Genomic DNA, 19,696 nt, shown 5'->3' on the forward strand with positions numbered 1-19,696 from the left:
TATTACAAATTTGGGTCCTTTGTTGTTTTGTGCGGAACAATGTTAAATATTAAATCCAGAGTCTTGAATCTCCTATTGCATTTGAAAAGTAAGATCAGGTAAAACTTAAATCAAACGGGCCTTACTGCACCTGGAGAAACAAGTTGGTGGTTAAGGACCTACTTTCAGGACTTTGGTCCTGGCCTCATTCTGGACCTCTGCAAGATTACCCTCCACTGGCAGGAGGGAGGGGAGAAAGAAGGGAACCAGCTTCTTTCAAATCTTAAGAACCCAAGACATGTGGTACTTAGACAAGTTCTCCTGGGTCCCTTTGCAAATACTGCTCTAGAGGTCAAGGGGGGCATGAAGGAAGATGGGATAGGGAGCTACTCAGGCTCCAAGAACCATTTCTATTCTACAGGCTTGCTTGCTCTCTCTTTACTTTCATGTATTCGTTTTGCTTTTAAGATTTTCCTGTCCACAAAATCTATAAAGAGCTTAGCAAACTCAACATCCAAAGAACAAATAATCCAATCAAGAAATGGGTAGAGGACATGAACAGACATTTCTGCAAAGAAGACATCCAGATGGCCAACAGACACATGAAAAAGTGCTCCACATCACTCGGCATCAGGGAAATACAAATCAAAACCACAGTGAGATACCATCTCACACCAGTCAGAATGGCTAAAATTAACCAGTCAGGAAATGGCAGATGCTGGTGAGGATGTGGAGAAAGGGGAACCGTCCTACACTGCTGGTGGGAATGAACGCAAGCTGGTGCAACCACTCTGGAAAACAGCATGGAGGTTCCTCAAAAAGTTGAAAATAGAGCTACCCTACGACCCAGCAATCACACTACTGGTTATTTACTCTAAAGGTACAAACTTAGTGATCTGAAGAGGCACATGCACCCAAACATTTATAGCAGCAAAGTCCACAATAGCCAAACTATGGAAAGAACCTAGATGTCCATCAACACATGAATGGATAAAGAAGATGTGGTATGTGTGTGTGTGTGTGTGTGTGTGTGTGTATATATATATATATATATATATATATATATACACAATGGAATACTATGCAGCCATCAAAAGAAATGAAATCTTGCCATTTTCGATGACATGGATGAAACTAGTGGGTATCATGCTTAGTGAAATAAGTCAATCGGAGAAAGACAACTATCATATGATCTCCCTGATATGAGGAAGGGGAGATGCAACGTTGGGGGTTTGGGGGTAGGAAAAGAATAAATGAAACAAGATGGGATTGGGGACTGGGAGGGAGACAAACCATAAGTGACTCTTAATCTCACAAAACAAACTGAGGGTTGCTGGGGGGGAAGGGTAGGGAGAGGGTGGTGGGGTTATGGACATTGGGGAAGATACTGTTACCCCTGGGACTAATAATACACTCTATGTTTATATAAAAAAAAAGATAAAAAAATAAAAATTCTAAAATACAAGAAAAAAAAAAAAAAAAAGAAGAAGGAGAAAAAGATTTTCCCGTTCATCCTAGTGGAACGGATTCAGCTCTGCTCGGATCTCAGCCCCATGAGGGAAGGGATCTCGATCTAGTCCCCTGCTGTATCCCATACACTCTCAACAGGGCCCGCACAGAGCGACCTCAGCAACACCTGATGGCTTGCTTTCATTATTTGGCCCGTGAGAGGGTCAAATGTGATCATGTAAAATACTATGAAGGCACGAACAGAATTCTTGCAAATACGTTATTAATCTAAGAACCCCCCTTTCATTTACACTTTTTGTCTCAAAGGTAACGCTGGGCTGACTCGCCAGAGCGCAAACCTGTGTGTAGACTCTGATTTCCCCGTGGGGCTTGTAAGTTCTAGAAGCCTGGCGCCCACATAAAATGCTAACACTTCTGTGGGACGGAGGCAGGCAGGGCAGACATTCTAACTTGTATCCTCTCGGTTTGTTCTTTTCCCCTCACTTTTTTAAAAAATGGAAGCAGAGCTGGTGCACAATATTCGCTTCAGCGGTGCAACGTGGGGCTTCAACACTGCACACGTTCGACAGTACATCCCGTACGTCCAGAACCATCCTTCAGCACACACCGCCAGTGTTCCGATGTTACTGACTACAGTCCCGCTGCTGTACCTGATACCCCGGCGACTTCCTGACTTTATACCTGCGAGTCTCCATCTTTAATCCCCTCCCCCTCCTTTGCCCATGCCCCACCTCAAAGCCCCACCTCAGACCTGGTGCTCGAAGGGCGGAGACCACATCATCCCTCGACCAACAACGGACCAGACTGGAGAACGAGGAGAACCTCCACCCTGGCACTGAGCACCGACAAGCCGCAAGCATGGAAGAACTGCTCCCCAGATCGCTCTCACAGCGGGTTTAAATCCACTTAAAGTGGGAGCAGGTGAAGCCCCTCACTCCTTCCCGTCTGCGCATGCGTGGGCCCACCTCGTCTGCGCAGGCGGGGGCCCTCCTCATCTGCGCATGCGGAGCCCTCCTCGTGCAGACTCAGGCAGTTAGACCCCGCACCTGCAGACACCGACTGCTTTGAATCTGCAAGACGCCTTGTGCTGTGAGAGGTCCGAGAGGTCCGAGAAGTCCGAGGGGCAGCCAAGAGGCGTCTCCTTGGAGGGAGCCCTAGGGCCCCACCAGAAGACCTCAGTTCTAACCGGGCTCCTTCCTGCAGGGGTGGGTGTGAGCTCAATCACAGCCAGGTTATTGGCAGTAAATTGAAAAATTCCATTATTGCCAGGACGCAGGTTGTTGGAGTGACCCGAACGAAGCTTCCAGGTGCAGCCTTCTTTCCACAAGAGTAATGCCCACCTGAAGCCACACGACCTACAGATATTCTCTTCTTGACCCATCTCCAGCCACGCTCCCTCTGAGCCCTCCTCTTCCCCTGGGCTCAACCTTGCTTTGTAAAAACTGTGGGCTCTCAGCACAAATTATCAACCCCGCCCAGAGGCCCCTCCCCTCCCTCATTTAAAAGGCCTGAACAAAATGCTAACAGTTTTTAACAGCTCAAGGCCGCGCCCCAGGATGACCCCGCCCCCTTAACGTGCCCACTTCAGAAAGCTCAAAAAGGCCCAAGAGAAGTTGCTGTTTGTTCCCGCCAGCACCTGGCCTCTGTCTCCCAGTCTCGGCGGAGGCGACGAACCTAACTTTGATAAGCGCCAGTTAGCACACCCCAGATGGGCTTCCTATGGACCAACCCTCCTCCCCACTTTTTATAAACGTCTATTTCCCTGGTCCAGTTTAAGCCCCTGCTGACCCCCACCCCATTCCCTCATTCTCCCAAAAAAAATGCTCCATCATCTCTGTACAAATCTGAGTTCTGAAGTTCAGTTCACTGGGGCCCTCTTCCCTTTTGCAAAAATATATCCTGTTTCAAATCTGTCCTTAGAACGTTAACCAGTGTCTGGCTCTGTTTTGTTTGACACAATCCATTCGAGTACTGGGCAAATATCTCCTGAGCACCTAATACGCGCCCAGCGTCACACCTGGCACTGTTATTCAAAGCAGACCCAGACCCTCATTCATGCTCCCTGGACAGAACAGAATTCTGACCATGAACTAGGACCCAGCCTTTCTGTGGCCCATCTTCTACCCCATAGCATAAGTGCCGAGGAGGGCTGGCTGGCCTTATGGCCAAAGGGGGTAGTTCAGAACTTTTCAAACGTTTCTGAGCATAGGAATCAGCCTGGGATCTCGTTGAAATGAAGATCCTGAATCAGGTAGGGCTGAGGTGAATCCTGAGAATCTGCATTTCTCATAAGCTTCCAGGGAATAAAGATGCTTCTAGTCCCAGGGCCAAACTTTGAGTGGCAAGAGTTTGGCTTACCCTGAAGGATTAGGGTAAAAGCAAGGAGAGGCCAGAAGTCCTCATTTGAGAATGATGTCCATCTATACCCCTCATCCAGGGACTCTACTTATTTGTAAAGCCATGTGAGCGCCTCTGTTCCACTGGTTTGAACCACCAGGCCGCAGTCCCCAGAGCCACCTGCCTGGACTACCAGATACTTCGCTTACTGACTCAGCCCCAGAATCAACCTGAATCCTGCAAATGGATTTAATGGCTTCCATGGACAATACTGTAGGTTCCCTGGGACCCCCAAGCTTCATCAACTCCCAGTCTAGACTGATTACAGAAATCCTGGAAGCGAACCGAGATTGAGGGCAGAGTCAGAGAGAAATAGTAGTCACTGGGAAAAATAAAGCCTGTTAGCAAAATCACTTTGTAGCTGGGGAGAAAAATCCATCATTCCGGGGGCACTGCATTTCAGAAAAGAGTTCTACTGGGTCACCAAGTCCAAGACTAAATGCCAATCTCCCCCCTGTGTGTTTGGCACCCCCCAGCTCTTCAGGGATGCCCACAAGGTTGGCAGCCTGGGGTTCACACAGCATGGACACCTGTGCAGGTCTGGGTCCTAGCATAGAGCATGGCTCAGTGAGTCAAACTAAAGCTTGCAGTTCTTGCTAAATTCAGTGGAATGAGCTGGTCTTGTCCCGCACAAAGGAAAGACATCTTGAACTATCTCCCACTTACACCATCAAACCTGTGAAAGTAAACTGTTTTGAGTTTGCTGCCAACAATCTCCCTTTCCTGAACTGGCATGCTTCTCCTAGACTCTCTTGCCCCTCCCCTGGACGTGGGCTGCTGACCTTGTGAACTGGCTCTGGCTAAAAGAATGTGGCCAAAGTCATATTCTAGAAGCCCAGGAATTCAGAGGTCCTGCTGTTTTCACTCTTATCCTCTGGGGATCCAGCAGCCCGCTAGAAAGCCAGGGTTAGCTTACTGAGTGATGAGTGTCTACTTGGGGTCATGAGCTGTCCAGTCCCCAGAGGGTCAGCCCAGACTCAGCCACTATCCCAGCCAAACACAACCACATGAGTGGTCCCAGCCAATAGCTACTGGGGCACAAACTGTGTGTCCTGTTCACGGAATCATAGGAAATAATACTCGGTAAGTTTTGGAGTTGCCCGTCTTGCCACAGTGGATTAAGGAAATGTATCTAGTGTAGCAAAAACATAAGCCACATGACACAGTCTTTGGGATTGGGTGATTGTGGATGCTGGAATCTCATTCCCACTCAAGACTGGAGGAACAGGAAAGAAATGGATCTGGAGCCTTGAGGGAGTGACAGTGGGCGACTTGGCAACATTGCCACCTGCCCTAAAGCAGAAAACAGAGAGGGTGTCTAATGGGTTTGGGGACCTGGCTAAGAGGAGCATTCAGGCAGGTTATCAAATTGTTAGTGGTCTATGGTAAGAAGCACTGTTCTGTATTCATGCAGAAGTATGAGAAAATGTAGAAAATCTAGAAGACTCTCTTGATTCAACAAAATACTCACCAAGGAAGAAAGAGCCTCAGGGTAAAGACGAAATGACAGTTGTGGCAGGAAGATTCTTTGTCAAGGTTTCAGAAAGACTGAAAGTGGCGGGCGGTTCACAGGCCCCCTTGACCAGATGAAAAGCTCCCAGAAACTTTATAAGGGTCAGGTCCTAAAGCATCCTGAATCACAGTCCAAAGCAGAGAAGACCCACTGCCAAGAGTTTGGGGTCAGAGTTTTTGCGACCAGAGTGGTTTATGACTGGATACAAATTAAGTCTATAAAGGCTGAAGGGATTGTGCCATTTTGTTTAAAAAAAAAAAAAAAAAAAAAAGAGGGCAGAGCTGCTTTAAAATGAACAGAGGTCCTCTGGGGCCTCAGTTTCTACCAGCAGGAAGCCAACTAAGACAGTCGGAAGCAAACACAGGCTATTTCTTATGGAAAAGAAAGAACAACACAGAGGGGAACAAAGAGCTTCACAGATTAGGAAAGCACACCCAGGGAGCAGAACTAGATCCTAGGCCAGCAGCATTCCCAGTTTTCTGAGCTTGGAAGCCTGGCATGCTGGGCTGGGCTGGATTTCAAAACTGCTATGGGCTCAGGACTGGTCTGTGCTCTCCATCCCCACCCCCACCACTTAAACCAAAGTGTGTACTATGGTTATCTTATCCTGCCTCCCCATTAGAGGTCAGGAGTGTGTGTGTTGGGAGGCATATGACTTGTCTTCTAGTTCACAAGTTTCTAAATCAAGAAAAGCCCCTACGAGGGGGCTCAACCCGATTCAGACTTGGTGCAGAGGAGGAGACCCTGAACTTTGAGCCTTTGCTATAATGGGGGAGGGCGGTGAGGACTGCATTTAGTAAGTGGAAGAGATCTGGATTGTGATGGCCAGAGTGGACTATGGTATATAATTTCCAAAGAGGCCTGCCAACAACTCTCCTTACTCCTGTATAGATGCTACTCCTCCCACCTTGAATCATGACCTGTTTTGAGCAATAGAATGGGACAGAAGCAGCTGTGATCCCAGAGCCCACATCTTAAAAGGCCTCATACTTTCTGCTTTGGGCCTTTTACAATATAACCACCCCCTTAAACTACCCCAAGTTCAGGCTTGCTTATGGAATAAGAGACATATGCAGAGAGAGGTCCAGGTGGTCCCCAGACCCTCCAGCCTGCCCCAAACAGCACAATGTGGACCCAAGATGAGTTCTTTCTGCTCAACACCATCCAGAATCATGATCCCACTACATTTTGAAATGATCTATGCAGCAGCAAACACCTGACCTACCTGCATAAACAGGGGAGGGAGAAAAGTGCAGAACACAATCAATAAATTTATTTTCTTCTTCAGTATGGCCTTTGTGAGTTTTGGTGTTTTTTTTTTTTTTAAACCTATTTTCTGATTTCCTTTGATTTTAAAATAGTACAACTGAATGAAAGGTTTGAAAGTACCAATGAGGTAGTGATTATAGGCTTAGTGCCAACACATTTTATATACGGTGACAGAACTGATTTTCTCCGTGACCCAGATAGGACACGTACGTGCAGACCAGCGCTGGAATACCTGGGTAGAAGAGCCTGGGTAGCTTAGTGTTCTTGTGATCATACCAGCACAAATTACAAGAAACCAAACAAAAAACTGCTCAAGAGAACCAGGATCCCTTTCCTAGCTCCAGGACACTTCGTTCAGAAATCATTTAGATCATTTCAGCAGACTTCTCAAGGCTGTTCTTGGAATTAACACATTTCTCTCTCCTCTTCACTCAAACGGGACAGAGCCAAGAATATACAAGTATAATGGGAAGTTCGATTCCACTATTTAAAAAAAAAAAAAAAGTTGGCTCTGGGTCCTCCAGGCGAAATAGGACACCAATTAACCACATAAATGCCTCGGCAAGCAGGCATGGGGTTCACGCCACGAGCATGCGGGAGGAGCAAAGCAGAATTCGGGGGCGTGCTGTCAACGGATACTGCGGTGTGGACAGCGTCCCCCAAAATGGTCCAAATCAACAGACAGCCTAGAGTATGCACAGACAAAACATGAGTTTGCCCTTGAAAACCTGGCGTTCTAGCAGGAGCTGAGCGGACACATGATCAACGAAGGCACATACACGTGAACGCGATGATGTACGGGTACTGTGGGGGGGGGGGTGGACTGAAAAAGAGACCTTGAACTGGAGAAGCGAAGGCAAGAAACATGAAGGCGCAGGAGATGCACGAAAGTAGAATCATCACACACAGAGGATGCAGCTTACCTGACATGCTGATGGATGACTGTGGTTGAGATCCCAATGGGAAGACACTATGTCAACAGACTTTTGGGCCATGTTGAGTAAGTTCATCCAGCCTTGGAAAAGTGATAAGTGAAATGGTGCATTTTCTGAATAGTTAAGGCCTTCAGGAATATTTTCCACCAGGGCAATTCTTAGAAAAGATTTTGAAAAACAAACAAACAAAATCTAGTCAAATTTGAAGCCACAGATCTTTATACATGCATACAGAGACATCTGGAACATACTCTACTTTTTTCGAATAGACACGTTCCTCATTATTTACATTTTTGGCCAGAGGCCTCTTATATGTCCCCTCTGCTAAACTTCCCAGCTGTGAGAATTTAGATGCTCTGGTTTTCTCCAGGTTTTGCTCGTATTTCAGAAAATCACTGCATATGTCCTAAAGTCCAGTTTCTGACTAGCTTTGAAAAAAATTCAGAGCTTCCTACACAAGCAACTTCCTCTAGTAATATATTCCTTTTTTTCCTATAGCCATGCAGTTCTTACATACAAGAGCACTTCTGCGAGCTACTTTCGGCTATAAGTTACATTTCGCATACCTCATTTCTAGGACAATGTTGGGCGTATATAGAACTAATTTTGAAACTAAAATATTATGAGTTTTTTTACTACTAGAAAATAAAAATAATACATACTATTATTACTGCTTAGTATCTACTGATGCTTCCCAGCCCAAAAGCATAAAATGATAAGAGGAAACATTCAAAACCTGCCTGTGAGAGAATTTTACCAAAGTGGGTGATAAGGAATGGATAAAATAATCACAATAATCAAAACTTAAATAAGATACAACAAAAGCATCCCAATAAATGTGTTTTGTCCTTTGATAGTCCCATGCATATTAACAATACATCCACTGTCCTGTTTCTGGTCAGTACGCAGGAGAAGACGGTATGATTTTCACTCCTGAGTCAGCCACGGGACACATAATGTTTAAATAAAGGACTGAACTATTTCCCCCCCATTTCAGAAATGGAAATTATGCTGCAACTCTTGATGGAAAACTGCACACCTGTAAATGCTCCCAGTATAGAGATCCGTTTCATTCGTGGCTATGCCTCCCCAGTGCTGGGAACATAATCAGGGCTCAAGAAATACCTAAAGAATGAATTTCATCTTCCAACAGGGAACCTGGTACTCCTCACTAAAACCGTTAGCTGTTTCTCCTAATGAGACTTGTCCCATTTAGCAATTTTAGAAACAAAAGCAGTAGTCTTAGTAAAAAAAAATTTTTTTTTTAGTTCTTGTGCATTTGATGACTATCACAGCTAGAATGGGGTTGAGTGTGTGACTCGGAGACTTCCACGATTTGGGGTTCCCAATCATCCCGCTGCCATCCACAATCAAATTTAACGTTTGTTGGGGTCTGATAAGCAGAGGCCAGGCAGCACGGAAATGACTGTGACAAATATCCCTAGTCCTCTGGAATTTACAATCTGGAGAGCGAGCCTATCTCACACATAATAATTCAAACGGGAGGCAGGCTCTATGCGGCAGTGAAACAGGAGTAGGAAGTTTAATTAGATAGATAATGCATCATCCAAAGTACGACTGTGCACGGGCAGGAAGGAGAGATTAATTCTGGTTGAGGCTTGGGGGCATGGGAAATTGGAGGAGGAGGGACTTGAAATGTGTCTGTGGATGAGCTGGAGGGGACAGGAGGTCTAGGTAGAGGAAGGAGCCTGCCGAACTGGATCCTTGGATATTTGTGAAGTGAGCCTAGGAGGGGGGAGGCGGGAGGGACAGGAGCTTGTCTTGGCAGAATGGACGGACGACACCAGGAAGGCCCACACTGTGGCTTGAGCTTCTCTTTGGTGCCTTTGGGAGCAGCCGAGTACACCAGGGGCTCCCCCGCAGGCCCACTGCCTGCCACCGGAAGGAGAAAAGGGAGACCCAGAAGTGAAAAGTCGGTAGAGCGTAGACATGGCTGAGCCACCTCAGGAAGGTAAATGAGAAATCTGAAGTCAGTCAGTGGGAATAAGCAGAGGCGTGCAGTCAATGCAGTTTTAGGAACCGAATCTGAAAAGATTTAGTGTTTGATGTGTTTGATGAGAAGGTGAGGGAGGAACAGGCAGGAGCCAAGGGTGACTGAAATTTTCCTGTAAGGTCGACACATGGTCTCTTAAGGGGGCGACCATAACCATCTTCCACTCTCTCCTTACTGGATTCTCGCCCCTCCCAACGGTGGTCCATACGGTACTCGGGGTAATCATTTAACAATGTAAACCTTAGCTGTCTGCTGCTGGATGAACACCTCCTGCGGGCTTCCCCAGTGCCCTTAGGGTGATGCCTACCCCAGCCCCCTAAGATGGGTGGCAAGCGTTTACAACCAGTCCGGTCCTGCCTCCTCATAGCCTCACTGAACTCAAATGCCCTCTTTCCACTTTACACCAAAGCCACACCAGACACGTCACGCAGATCTTCCAAGTCACCAATCCCACGCTGCTGTGTCTCAACTAACCAACAAGGTCCTGATTTCAATATTACTTCTTCTGAGAGACTTCCCTCCATACCCCCCCACCCCCCACACCCCCCGGCAACTAGGCTTGCTCTCCCTTATGACCAAGCCTTGCATGACCGGCTATTCCCCCTCCAACCTATTCCCTCTTGAAATTACTTGTTCAAGGCTGACTTTCCCTGATAGACGGTGGCGTACAGGAAGGCACTGGCTCAGTATTGTAGCCCTAGTGCCTAACCTATTGCTCAGGGCACAGGAAGTAACCAAAGAATCTCTGCTGAGTGTTCCTGAAATCGGAACAACTGGAAAGATGGGGGTGGGGGGGGCAGGTCCATTGAAAAGGACAAGGAACATGGGAAGGAGGTAGATCAAATAGACCAAGGATTGGGAGAGATCATCAGGGGGAACAAATGAAGAGAGAAAGCCCAAAGCCTAACATGGGGAGCATTTCTGTTGGTAGAGAGCGAAACGGACAAGGATTCAGAAGGGACCAATACAGAGGCAGGAAAGCAAGAGACATCCAGGAGGATTCAGTGTTTGAGAAGCCAAGAGAAGACGAGGTTCAAAAAGGTGGAGGGAGGGAATTTTTAAAAAAATCTACTTCACAACCTTTGACAGAGGTTGATGTTTGGTATTTTTAACCTCTATCCACATTTAAAGCCCAATTATCTGTTTTCACTGAAGCATGAGGGAAAGAACCCCCAGACAATGATCAGTTTCAGCCTCCTCTATAACCAGATGATATGTTTTTTAAAAAGGTTCATCCATTTATTTTAGAGAAAGAGCACGGGGAAGGGCAGAGGAAGAGGGAGAGAATCCTTAAACAGACTCCACGCTAAGTGCGGAGCCCACAGAGGGTTTCAGTCCCAGAACTCTGAGATCATGACCTCAGCAGCAGCCAAGATCCGGATGCTCAACCAACTGAGCCACCCAGGTGCCCCTAGAGACTATATTTAGAAATCAAACCAGAGAGAATCCCTCCAACAAACAAAACCAAAACAGAACAGCTGCTGATAAAGAGAAGCCACTAGTTTTGATTTCACTTCAGGGCAACAGGGAAGCTCAGGAAGACGAGAGAAGACCCAAGAAGCCCAGACAAACGGAGCAGATGGGATGAGGATGTGGAGGAAGTACCCACCTGTCACTGGCTCTTCGCCATCCCTTTCCTCGAGGCACACCCTGCGGCACCTGGCAGGCAGACAAACAAGGATCTCCAGTCTCCTCTAGAAATCTTCAGACCAGGTGTTCTTACCCTTGGATCCATGGATAAGAGTCACAGGACTCTGTGAACCTGATCTTTAGTTTCCTTGCTCTCTAACTGAAATACAACATTCCCCCCAGTTACGAAGACAGGCAAAACCCCACAGGAATACTAGAAGCACTTAGGAGTCCGTCCCCAGGGACAATCAGCCGACCACGGTATGGCTGCCATGAACATCTCCGAGTACTCAGCATTGCTTTGAAATTCTGGGGATTGTCAGATCTTGTTGTTTCATGAAGAGGTAGTGCACGATATACCTTCCTCCCCCACAGATTTTTAAAAAATATTTTGATAACTTTATTTCAGCGTTATTGGTTGCCATCCTATGTGTTTAATTCATGCATTTAAAAACACTGTTCAGGGCACCAGGCTGGCTGAGTTGGTAGAGCGGGTGACTCTTGATCTCAGGGTTGTAGGTTCAAGTCCTATGTTGGGTGTGGAGATTACTTAGAAAGAAAACCTTTTAAAATTTCATTAATTAAAAAATAAAAACATTATTCAAGGCAGGGTTCATCAGAGCACTATACCCTCATCAGGCTGCCCCTGAATGCAAAGTTCTGTGGCACGGAAGGGTTTTAGAGAGCATTTCCAGGCCTGACAGCGCATGTGGGATTGTATAACATTTCTGCACATCAGAGACTCAGCTTAGGGATGCCTGGGTGGCTCAGTCAGTTAAGCAGCTGCCTTCAGTTCAGGTCATGAACTCAGGGTTCTGGCACTGAGTCCTACATCAGGCTCCCTGCTCAGCAGAGTCTGCTTCTCCCTCTCCCTCTGCTCCTCCCCCCTGCTCATGTGCACACACACTCTCTCTCTCAAATAAATAAATAAAATCTAAAAAAAAAAAAAAAAAGAAGACGATGACTCCGTTGCAAAGTTCCATTTACGTCTCCAACTAATAAACCCTTGAAATGAGCCATAACCAGTGACCGTTTTACGAACGGTTTTGCTCATAAAATTTCAGTGGAGCAACTGACATTTGGATCACACAAGGACAGTGAAATTAATTAATATGTGTCAGGGACATTCATAAAATCATTAATAAGCTAAGAACTCAAAACAGCTCAACAGGTCAGCACCAAATTAATGGCATTTTTTCCCTCTTTTTTATCTAACTCATGGAATTAATCCCTCCCTCTTTCTCATAAAAACCTCTTGCTTTCCCCACATGGTCACGATACTTTTCTGGATTCTTCCAGAATCTCTGCAATTCTGAGATTCCCCCAGTAAAAGCCTTTGTTCTTCTTCAGCCTCCCATTTTCCTCGGCCAACGTGCATCATCTACTCTTTCTTCTAATAAGATTTTTTCCCCCCGTTGCTCAAGCCTTGGAAGTGGGTAGGATTACCAAGAGAGATTTCCAAGAGAAGAGAATTGGGACAAAGCCAGTTACGAGAAACATCCGATCACTGGCGCCTGGTAGAGAAAGTGTGCCAAGGGAGGAACACAGAAGAAAGGCCTGGAAAGACTGAGGGGAGGAGGAAGAAAACAGCCTAGAAGCCAAGGAAACCCGAATGTGTCATCATTATTTGTTTCTTACTATCAAAGTCAACTACAATTTCATACTAAGAATAAAAATAGAGACACCAGCCCAGGTCTGCAGACACACTGGTGCATCTGTAACAAATTCCAGGGAAAGCCGCTGCACGAGGACCCTGCTCACCTCCTCACTTCTCCCCTCCACGAGACCTGGGGACCGTGATGGTTCCTCTGTGACACAGCCCTGGGCTCCCACGCCCGGCTAGAAGCCGCCTCCAGAAATCGCCTTTAAAATGACTACTTTCTGTGACCTATCATTTTATTCCCTTTAACGGCCAACAGCTGGCTACTCTCCAGGGCCCTGATGTAATTAGCATACATACAGAACCCACTTCTGTGCACTGACAGCCCTCCCTAGCCTCCTCCTTGGCAAGCAAGGCGAGAAGGAGGCAGACCTCATTAAAATTCACCTCTGGGCAAATCCCTGGAATGCCTGCTTTCACCCTCTCTAACAGAACTATGCCCAAAGGCTGTAACGCGGTTCTTGACACCTAACAACAAGGGGAAAAGCTGAATATACAAAGTCACAATCCAGCAAAAACCTTTTTGTGCCTCTTTTTATGGTACTTTGAGATAAACTACAAATGATTTGAACCGTGAGTCCAGGGAGCTCGAGTAGAATAAACACATTTTCAAAAAATGCATTTTACATTTTTAATAGATTTTTAAAATAGAACTCTAGCTGTTCTTATTAATAGTATGGATGTACTCTCCAAACTTAATGCAATCACCAAAACTTCTCTTTAGATCCAGAAACATATTTTACCTTCTTAAAGAACTACCTACAGTTTCCCTCCACTAAGCTACTAAAAAATATAGTCCTTGCCTTTGCAAGTTTTTAAAACATGGTGTGTGTATGCTAGCAAATTAAAAGATGTTTATAAATACATTTTCACCCTTGATTTTGGAAATATAACAGAGAAATATTTAAGAGGAAAGGATTCGTTATAAGGTAGACCAAATCCAGCTCTGCCCATTATTAGCTGTATGACGTTAGACAAATGATTAACCTCTTCAACTCGGTTTCCATTTCTGAAAAAAAAAGTTACTATGAGGATTACAGGAGATGATCTCTGTCAAGTGCTTTTCTCAGAGCTGGCTTCATGGGAAGCTCTAAATTAAAGATATTTTTTTCAAGTAACTGCGAGTCTGAAAACTTATTTAATTAAAAATTTCTCGAGGTTTTCAAACTGATAAAACACAGTAAGTAGGAAGAGTCTACATATATTGGCTCCAAGGAGGCTTGTAAACTAGGACCTGTGTGACATTTTCAAAGTGAAATCTATTTTCATTGCCTACTGCAATGAAGCTCTTAGTAGGACTTGATTATATACATAGGGGCATGGCTGGTCAATTCAGTGACTTTCACAGCATACCTGTTAGCTTTCTGATGGCGTTAATTGATGAAACTGAACAGAGAGCCTTAGTTCATCAATACAATTAGATGGGGACTCAAAGTAAAAGGATGCAGATTTTGTTCCCTCATTTGGGGTCACCTGGCTGTAAGTAAAGCCCAGGACAGACAAGGCAGAAGTTGACCTTCCCAAAGACACTAGGGTGTCTGGCATCGATGGCCACCTCTGGACATGAAAATAATTGATACAGACCTCTGTCAGTCTGCTCTAATGCAGGCTGAGACATAGGTTTCATTTTTTCCCAAGAATTTGGGTCACAGTGAGTTTACTTGTGAAAGATAGCAGTAAAAAGATCAGTGAGGTCTGGCAGGCTAACAGTGTCCTGATAATTCTTGATCCGGCATAGGGATTAACACTGTTGAATATTAAAGTAATCTGTAAAGTAATTGTTAATTGTTTTAATAATTTTAGGTCAACTTTTTATTCTGAAAAAAATCTCAAATCCACAGAAAAGTTGCTAGAAGTGTACAGAGTGACTGAATATATTCATTGCAAAAAAGTTACGTATATATATGTAATATTACACACACACACACACACACACACACACACACACACATTTTAGAAAACCATTTGAGAATAAACTGTAGACATCAGGATAATTTATCTCTAAATCTGCAGTGTGTATTTCTAACAAGGAAGCCATGTTTCTAAATTAATGAAAATAATAATCACACAGGAAATTTAACATTGATACAGAGCTATTCCCAATATTAGTTGGTAATTAATAAAGTCCTTTATCCCAGTTTCTTTTCTTTCTTTCCTTTTTTTTAATTCCTTTTTTTTTAAAGGATCCAAGATCCATTTAATAATGTTCACTCACTGCATTTAGCTGTCAGGTCTCTTTAGCCTAGAAGAATTCCTTAGCCTTTTTTTTTTTTTTAGTTTTCCTTGTTTTCCTTGAGGTTGCTAATTTAGAAGAGCCGAAGACTGTTGTTTTGCTAAATAGGCCTGGATTTGATTTCCTTGACTGTTGCCTCATGATTAGCTTTAGGTTAAATATTTTTGGCAGGAACACTACCCACATAACATGTCCTTCCAAGTGCATCGTAAGAGGTGACATGATACCGGGTTGTCTCTCTACTGGAGATGCTAAGTTTCATCCCTTGGGGAAGGGAGTGTTTGCCAGATTTCTCCAATAACAGTACCTTTCTTCCCTCTATAAGGAATAAGTAAATGTTACAGAGGAACCTGAAAATATCCTATCACCCAACATTTCACTCACTGATCTGCCATCCATCCACTTCTGATTCTTGACTGAACCGATCTTGTTGACAATGTTCTTTTTTTTTTTTTTTTAAGATTTTATTTATTTATTTGAGAGAGAGACAGTGAGAGAGAGCATGAGTGAGGAGAAGGTCAGAGAGAGAAGCAGACTCCCCGTGGAGTTGGGAGCCCGATGCAGGACTTGATCTCGGGACCCCGGGATCATGACCTGGGCCGAAGGCAGTCGTCCAACCAACTGAGCCACTCAGGCTTCCCTTGTTGACAATTTTCTATCATCAATGCTGTATTTGTTATTTGGTGTTATTCTGCCAGGAAAAGCTTTTCCTTCTCCTATCACCCTTAAAAAATTTTTTTTTAAATGTTTCATTAGTGTGGACTCATGGATTCACTTTTTTAATGTAAAGTATAGTTCTCTATTCTGTCATCATTCCTTGTGCTGCTCACACTGTTGCAAGTACTGCCAATAGAGGCTCCTGTGAATTCTCTCCTGTGTTTTTTGAGGTCTCTTTCAGTTTTTGAATACTTTCATATTTTTTGTCACTAAGTATTTCATTCGCATTAACCTTTAAATTGACTTCTGAAGAAATAGTGGCAAAGAACACAATAGTGAGTTTGAGTAGGCAACAGCAGATCCCTGTTTCCATAAATCTAGAAAGTTCTGATGATAGCCTCATTAATTCCAGGCCTATAAAGGTATTAAGTGAAGAGCAACTAAAGCTTTCTCCCTCTAAAAGAGAGAGGCAGTAGGGCAGTAGAGGAAGAATTATAACTGTAGTGATTATCTTTTGTCTGCATATCACAGTTCACAAGTACTTTCACACTTAACCTTACACATCACCATCAGTGAGCAAGGGAGGTTCTAGCCAGGTGTCATCAGCGAGATGGAATGCTAGAGAGCTGGGATGTAAATTCAGGTACGCCTGAGCTCATGTGCATTTCACACCAGATTAGGTACTGGGCTTATCCCAGAAGGTTTGCATAGCACACCCTGGATCTCTGGGGGGGGTGAGGGGGGGAAGTAGACTCACATCAGACAACAGAGGCCGCCACCCTAGAGGGGAATGTCCATTTGGGTCCCAGTCCCAATCTTGTCCAGAGAAGAGGGGAAGATATGAGCGACAGATATGAGCGACAGCCTCCCCGCGCCCCCTCCTTGTTTTACACTCCACCCTGTCAGTCCACCTCAACCAGACAATCTAGTGACAGGAAGGCACATTTTCCTTGGTTCACTATTTCCAGATTCGGGCCCAGAAAGGAAAAAAGAATAAAGGGAGAAAGAAGCACAAGAAGGATGGAGATAAAAAAAGAAAGTGAGAGGACTTTTGGGGAAGATGATGGAGCAGGAGGACCCTAAGCTCACCTTGTCCCGTGAATAAAAGATACCACTCCTATCAGTGTAAATAACCCAGAAAGCAAGCCGAAGACTGCCAGAATGAATTCCACACCTAAAGGCGAGAAGAGGCCACATGGAAGAGGGTAAGAAGGACAGAGACGCAGTGGGGAGCTAAAGGGACAGCAGGACCATCTGTGGGAGGGAGGGACCTGCAGGTGCAGAGGGGGTGAGCGACAGACCCTCAGTCAGGGAGCCTGCAGGGGAAGACAAATCCTTATAAACATTTGGCTCTGAAAATCAGAGGAGCTGAATTCCTTGAGTTCTTACAACCACCAGGTCTTCAAACCTGGAACTTTATTTGACTTGGGGAGAGCCAGGAGGATGAGAGGAAGCTGAGTCCCTACCCTTAAAGAGACAGCCAAAAAACCCCAGCCCCACAGAGAAGCAATGGTTTGAAAAACACATGGGCTATATGGGAGGGAGATTTGTTTATTAATCTCAAAGTATGTGCTGGAGAGACAGAATCCTTGGGAGACCTCTCCAGGAACAAAGGGCCTGGCAGGCACCATGTACCTGCCTCCCCGACATGGTATAAACACACAGTCACCTGCAGGAACCAGCACAGCCCCCATGCTCCATACCTAACTTGCTTACACTATGCCCCAACCCCCAAGATTTGGCAGCTCCACCCCATCCAGGCAGGCCTGCCCAGCACTGCAGATCCCTTCCCCCAGGGAACCAGAGCAAAATCTACTAACAGGGCACCTCCCAACCCATGCACCTCGTGGATCCTCCCCATCCAATATGCTCTTCGCCAGAGCCTATCTAAGGTGGTGCCACAAGTCTGGTAGTGTGTAAGCAGCCCCCACTGGGGCTAGCACCACTCTAAAGTGACTCCTAAAGGGACAGGGAAAGAGAGCCACACACATCAGTCACACTGTGGCCCTCCAACAAAAGCTTCTCAGGGAACAACACAAGGAAAGTGCCCTGTAGTTCAGGGCTACTGGATCTCTGGCGAATATCTGATCTGACTCAACCTAGGCCCAAGGGGCCCCTGACTGGCCCACTAAGCCCACAGGGAAAAAACCTTGCCCACAAAAGGCAGAGAGAGCCATTGCAGACAACTGGATTGAAGAAAAAAGCAGCTCAGCCTCAAGGGTAGGGTGCATGTAACACTCATAGGAGACACCCATGAAGCATCAGATTCTGGTGAACAGGGAACATTGCACTGAATGTAATGACAGTACCTCTTCTTCATAAAGCCACTACTTTCAGGAGCAGGAGATAATAGCTGAATTTCCTAACAAAGAGAAACAGACACAGAGAGTTCGACAAAATGAGGAAACAGAGGAATATGTCCCACATGAAAGATCAGGACAAAACTACAGCAAAAGAACTAAACAAAACAGAATAAGTCATCTGCCTGATAGACAATTTAAAGTAATTTTCATAAAGATACTTACAGGGCTTGATAAGAGTGGATGATATGAGTGAGACCCTTAACAAAAGATAGAAAACAGAATCAATCGGAAATTAAAAGCTCAATAAATGAAATTAAAAATACACTTGATGGAATAGATAGTAAACTAGAGGAAGCAGAAGAAAGGATCAATGACCTAGAGGACAGAGTAATGGAGAAGAGAGAAAAAAAAAACTATGCAAAATGGGAACAGATAAAGGAAACTCAGCAACACCATCAAGCATAATAAATTCTCATTCTAGGGATCCCAGAAGGAGACGAGAGAGAAAATTTAGTTGAAAAAATAATAGCTGGAAATTTGTCTGAATCTATGGAAGGAAACAGAAATCCAGACCAAAGTGGCACAGAGATTCCCCAATAAAATCAAAGGAAGTCCACACCAAGACGTATAGTAATTAAAATGGCAAAAAGTAGTGACAGAGAATTTTAAAAGCAGCAGGAGAAAAGAAAACTTACATACAAGGGAAACCCCATAAGATTATCAGTGGATTTTTCAGCAGAAACTTTGCAGGCAAGGAGAGAGTGGCATGATATATTCAAAGTGCTGAGAGGAAAAAAATCTGCAGCCAAAAATATTCTATCCAGCAAGGCTATCATTCAGAACAGAAGCAGAGCTAGAGTTTACCAGAAAAAACAAAAATTAAAGGAATTCACGACCATGAAACCAGCCCTACATGAAATGTTACTGGGGACTCCCTGAGAGGAAAGAAAAAACTATAAGTAAGAGGAAGAAAAGCAGGAAATAAAAAAAAATAAAATCAGTCAAGGAACTCATAAAATAAAAGTATAGAAATTATGATACAATATTCTTAAAACATGGGGAGGAGAGGAGTAAAGAATGGGTTCAAACTTAAATGACCATCACCTTACTATAGACTCCTATATACAGAAGATGGTAACAACAAATCAAAAATCAGTAATAGATATATAAAAATTAATGAGAAATAAATCCAAGTATAACACTAAAGACAGCTCACTTGTGGTGACAGAAGAGAGCAAGAGAAGAAAGGTATAGGGAAGAACTACAAAAACAATCATAAAAGAAGTAACAAAATGGCAATAAGCACTCACCTACCAATACTTACTTTAAATGTAAATGTACTAAAAGCTCCAGTCAAAAGACTTAGGATAACAGAATGGATTTAAAAAACAAGACCCATTTATATGCTGGCTACAAGAGCTATATGCTGCACACACAGACACATGCCGACTGAAAGTGAAGGGATGGAGAATCATTTATCGTGCAAACAGATGTCAAAAGAAAGTGAGGGTGGCAAAACTAATAGAGGACAAAGTAGACTTAAAAAAATTTTTTTTAATTTATTTGACAGACAGAGATCACAAGTAGGCAGAGAGGCAGGCAGAGAGAGAGGAAGGAAAGCAGGCTCCCTGCTGAGG

The 19,696-nt window shown here is 44.6% G+C and overlaps 1 protein-coding gene across 4 annotated transcripts in view; it reads right to left on the reverse strand.

Moving 5' to 3' along the window:
* PLD5 (phospholipase D family member 5) overlaps nucleotides 1-19,696 on the reverse strand; it is a 394,554-nt gene that overhangs the window by 181,813 nt on the left and 193,045 nt on the right. For 3 of the 4 annotated variants that reach the window (XM_032317256.1, XM_032317255.1, XM_032317257.1), the window contains one exon: nucleotides 7,552-7,720. In XM_032317256.1, coding sequence (XP_032173147.1) covers nucleotides 7,552-7,720 — 169 coding nt within the window. Of the gene's footprint in view, nucleotides 1-2,200; nucleotides 2,402-7,551; nucleotides 7,721-19,696 lie in introns of those variants that run through there. The other variant, XM_032317258.1, reaches the window with a different exon arrangement.

Source organism: Mustela erminea, chromosome 17 (genome assembly GCF_009829155.1).
Source record: "Mustela erminea isolate mMusErm1 chromosome 17, mMusErm1.Pri, whole genome shotgun sequence".
Taxonomy (NCBI): Eukaryota; Metazoa; Chordata; class Mammalia; order Carnivora; family Mustelidae; genus Mustela; species Mustela erminea.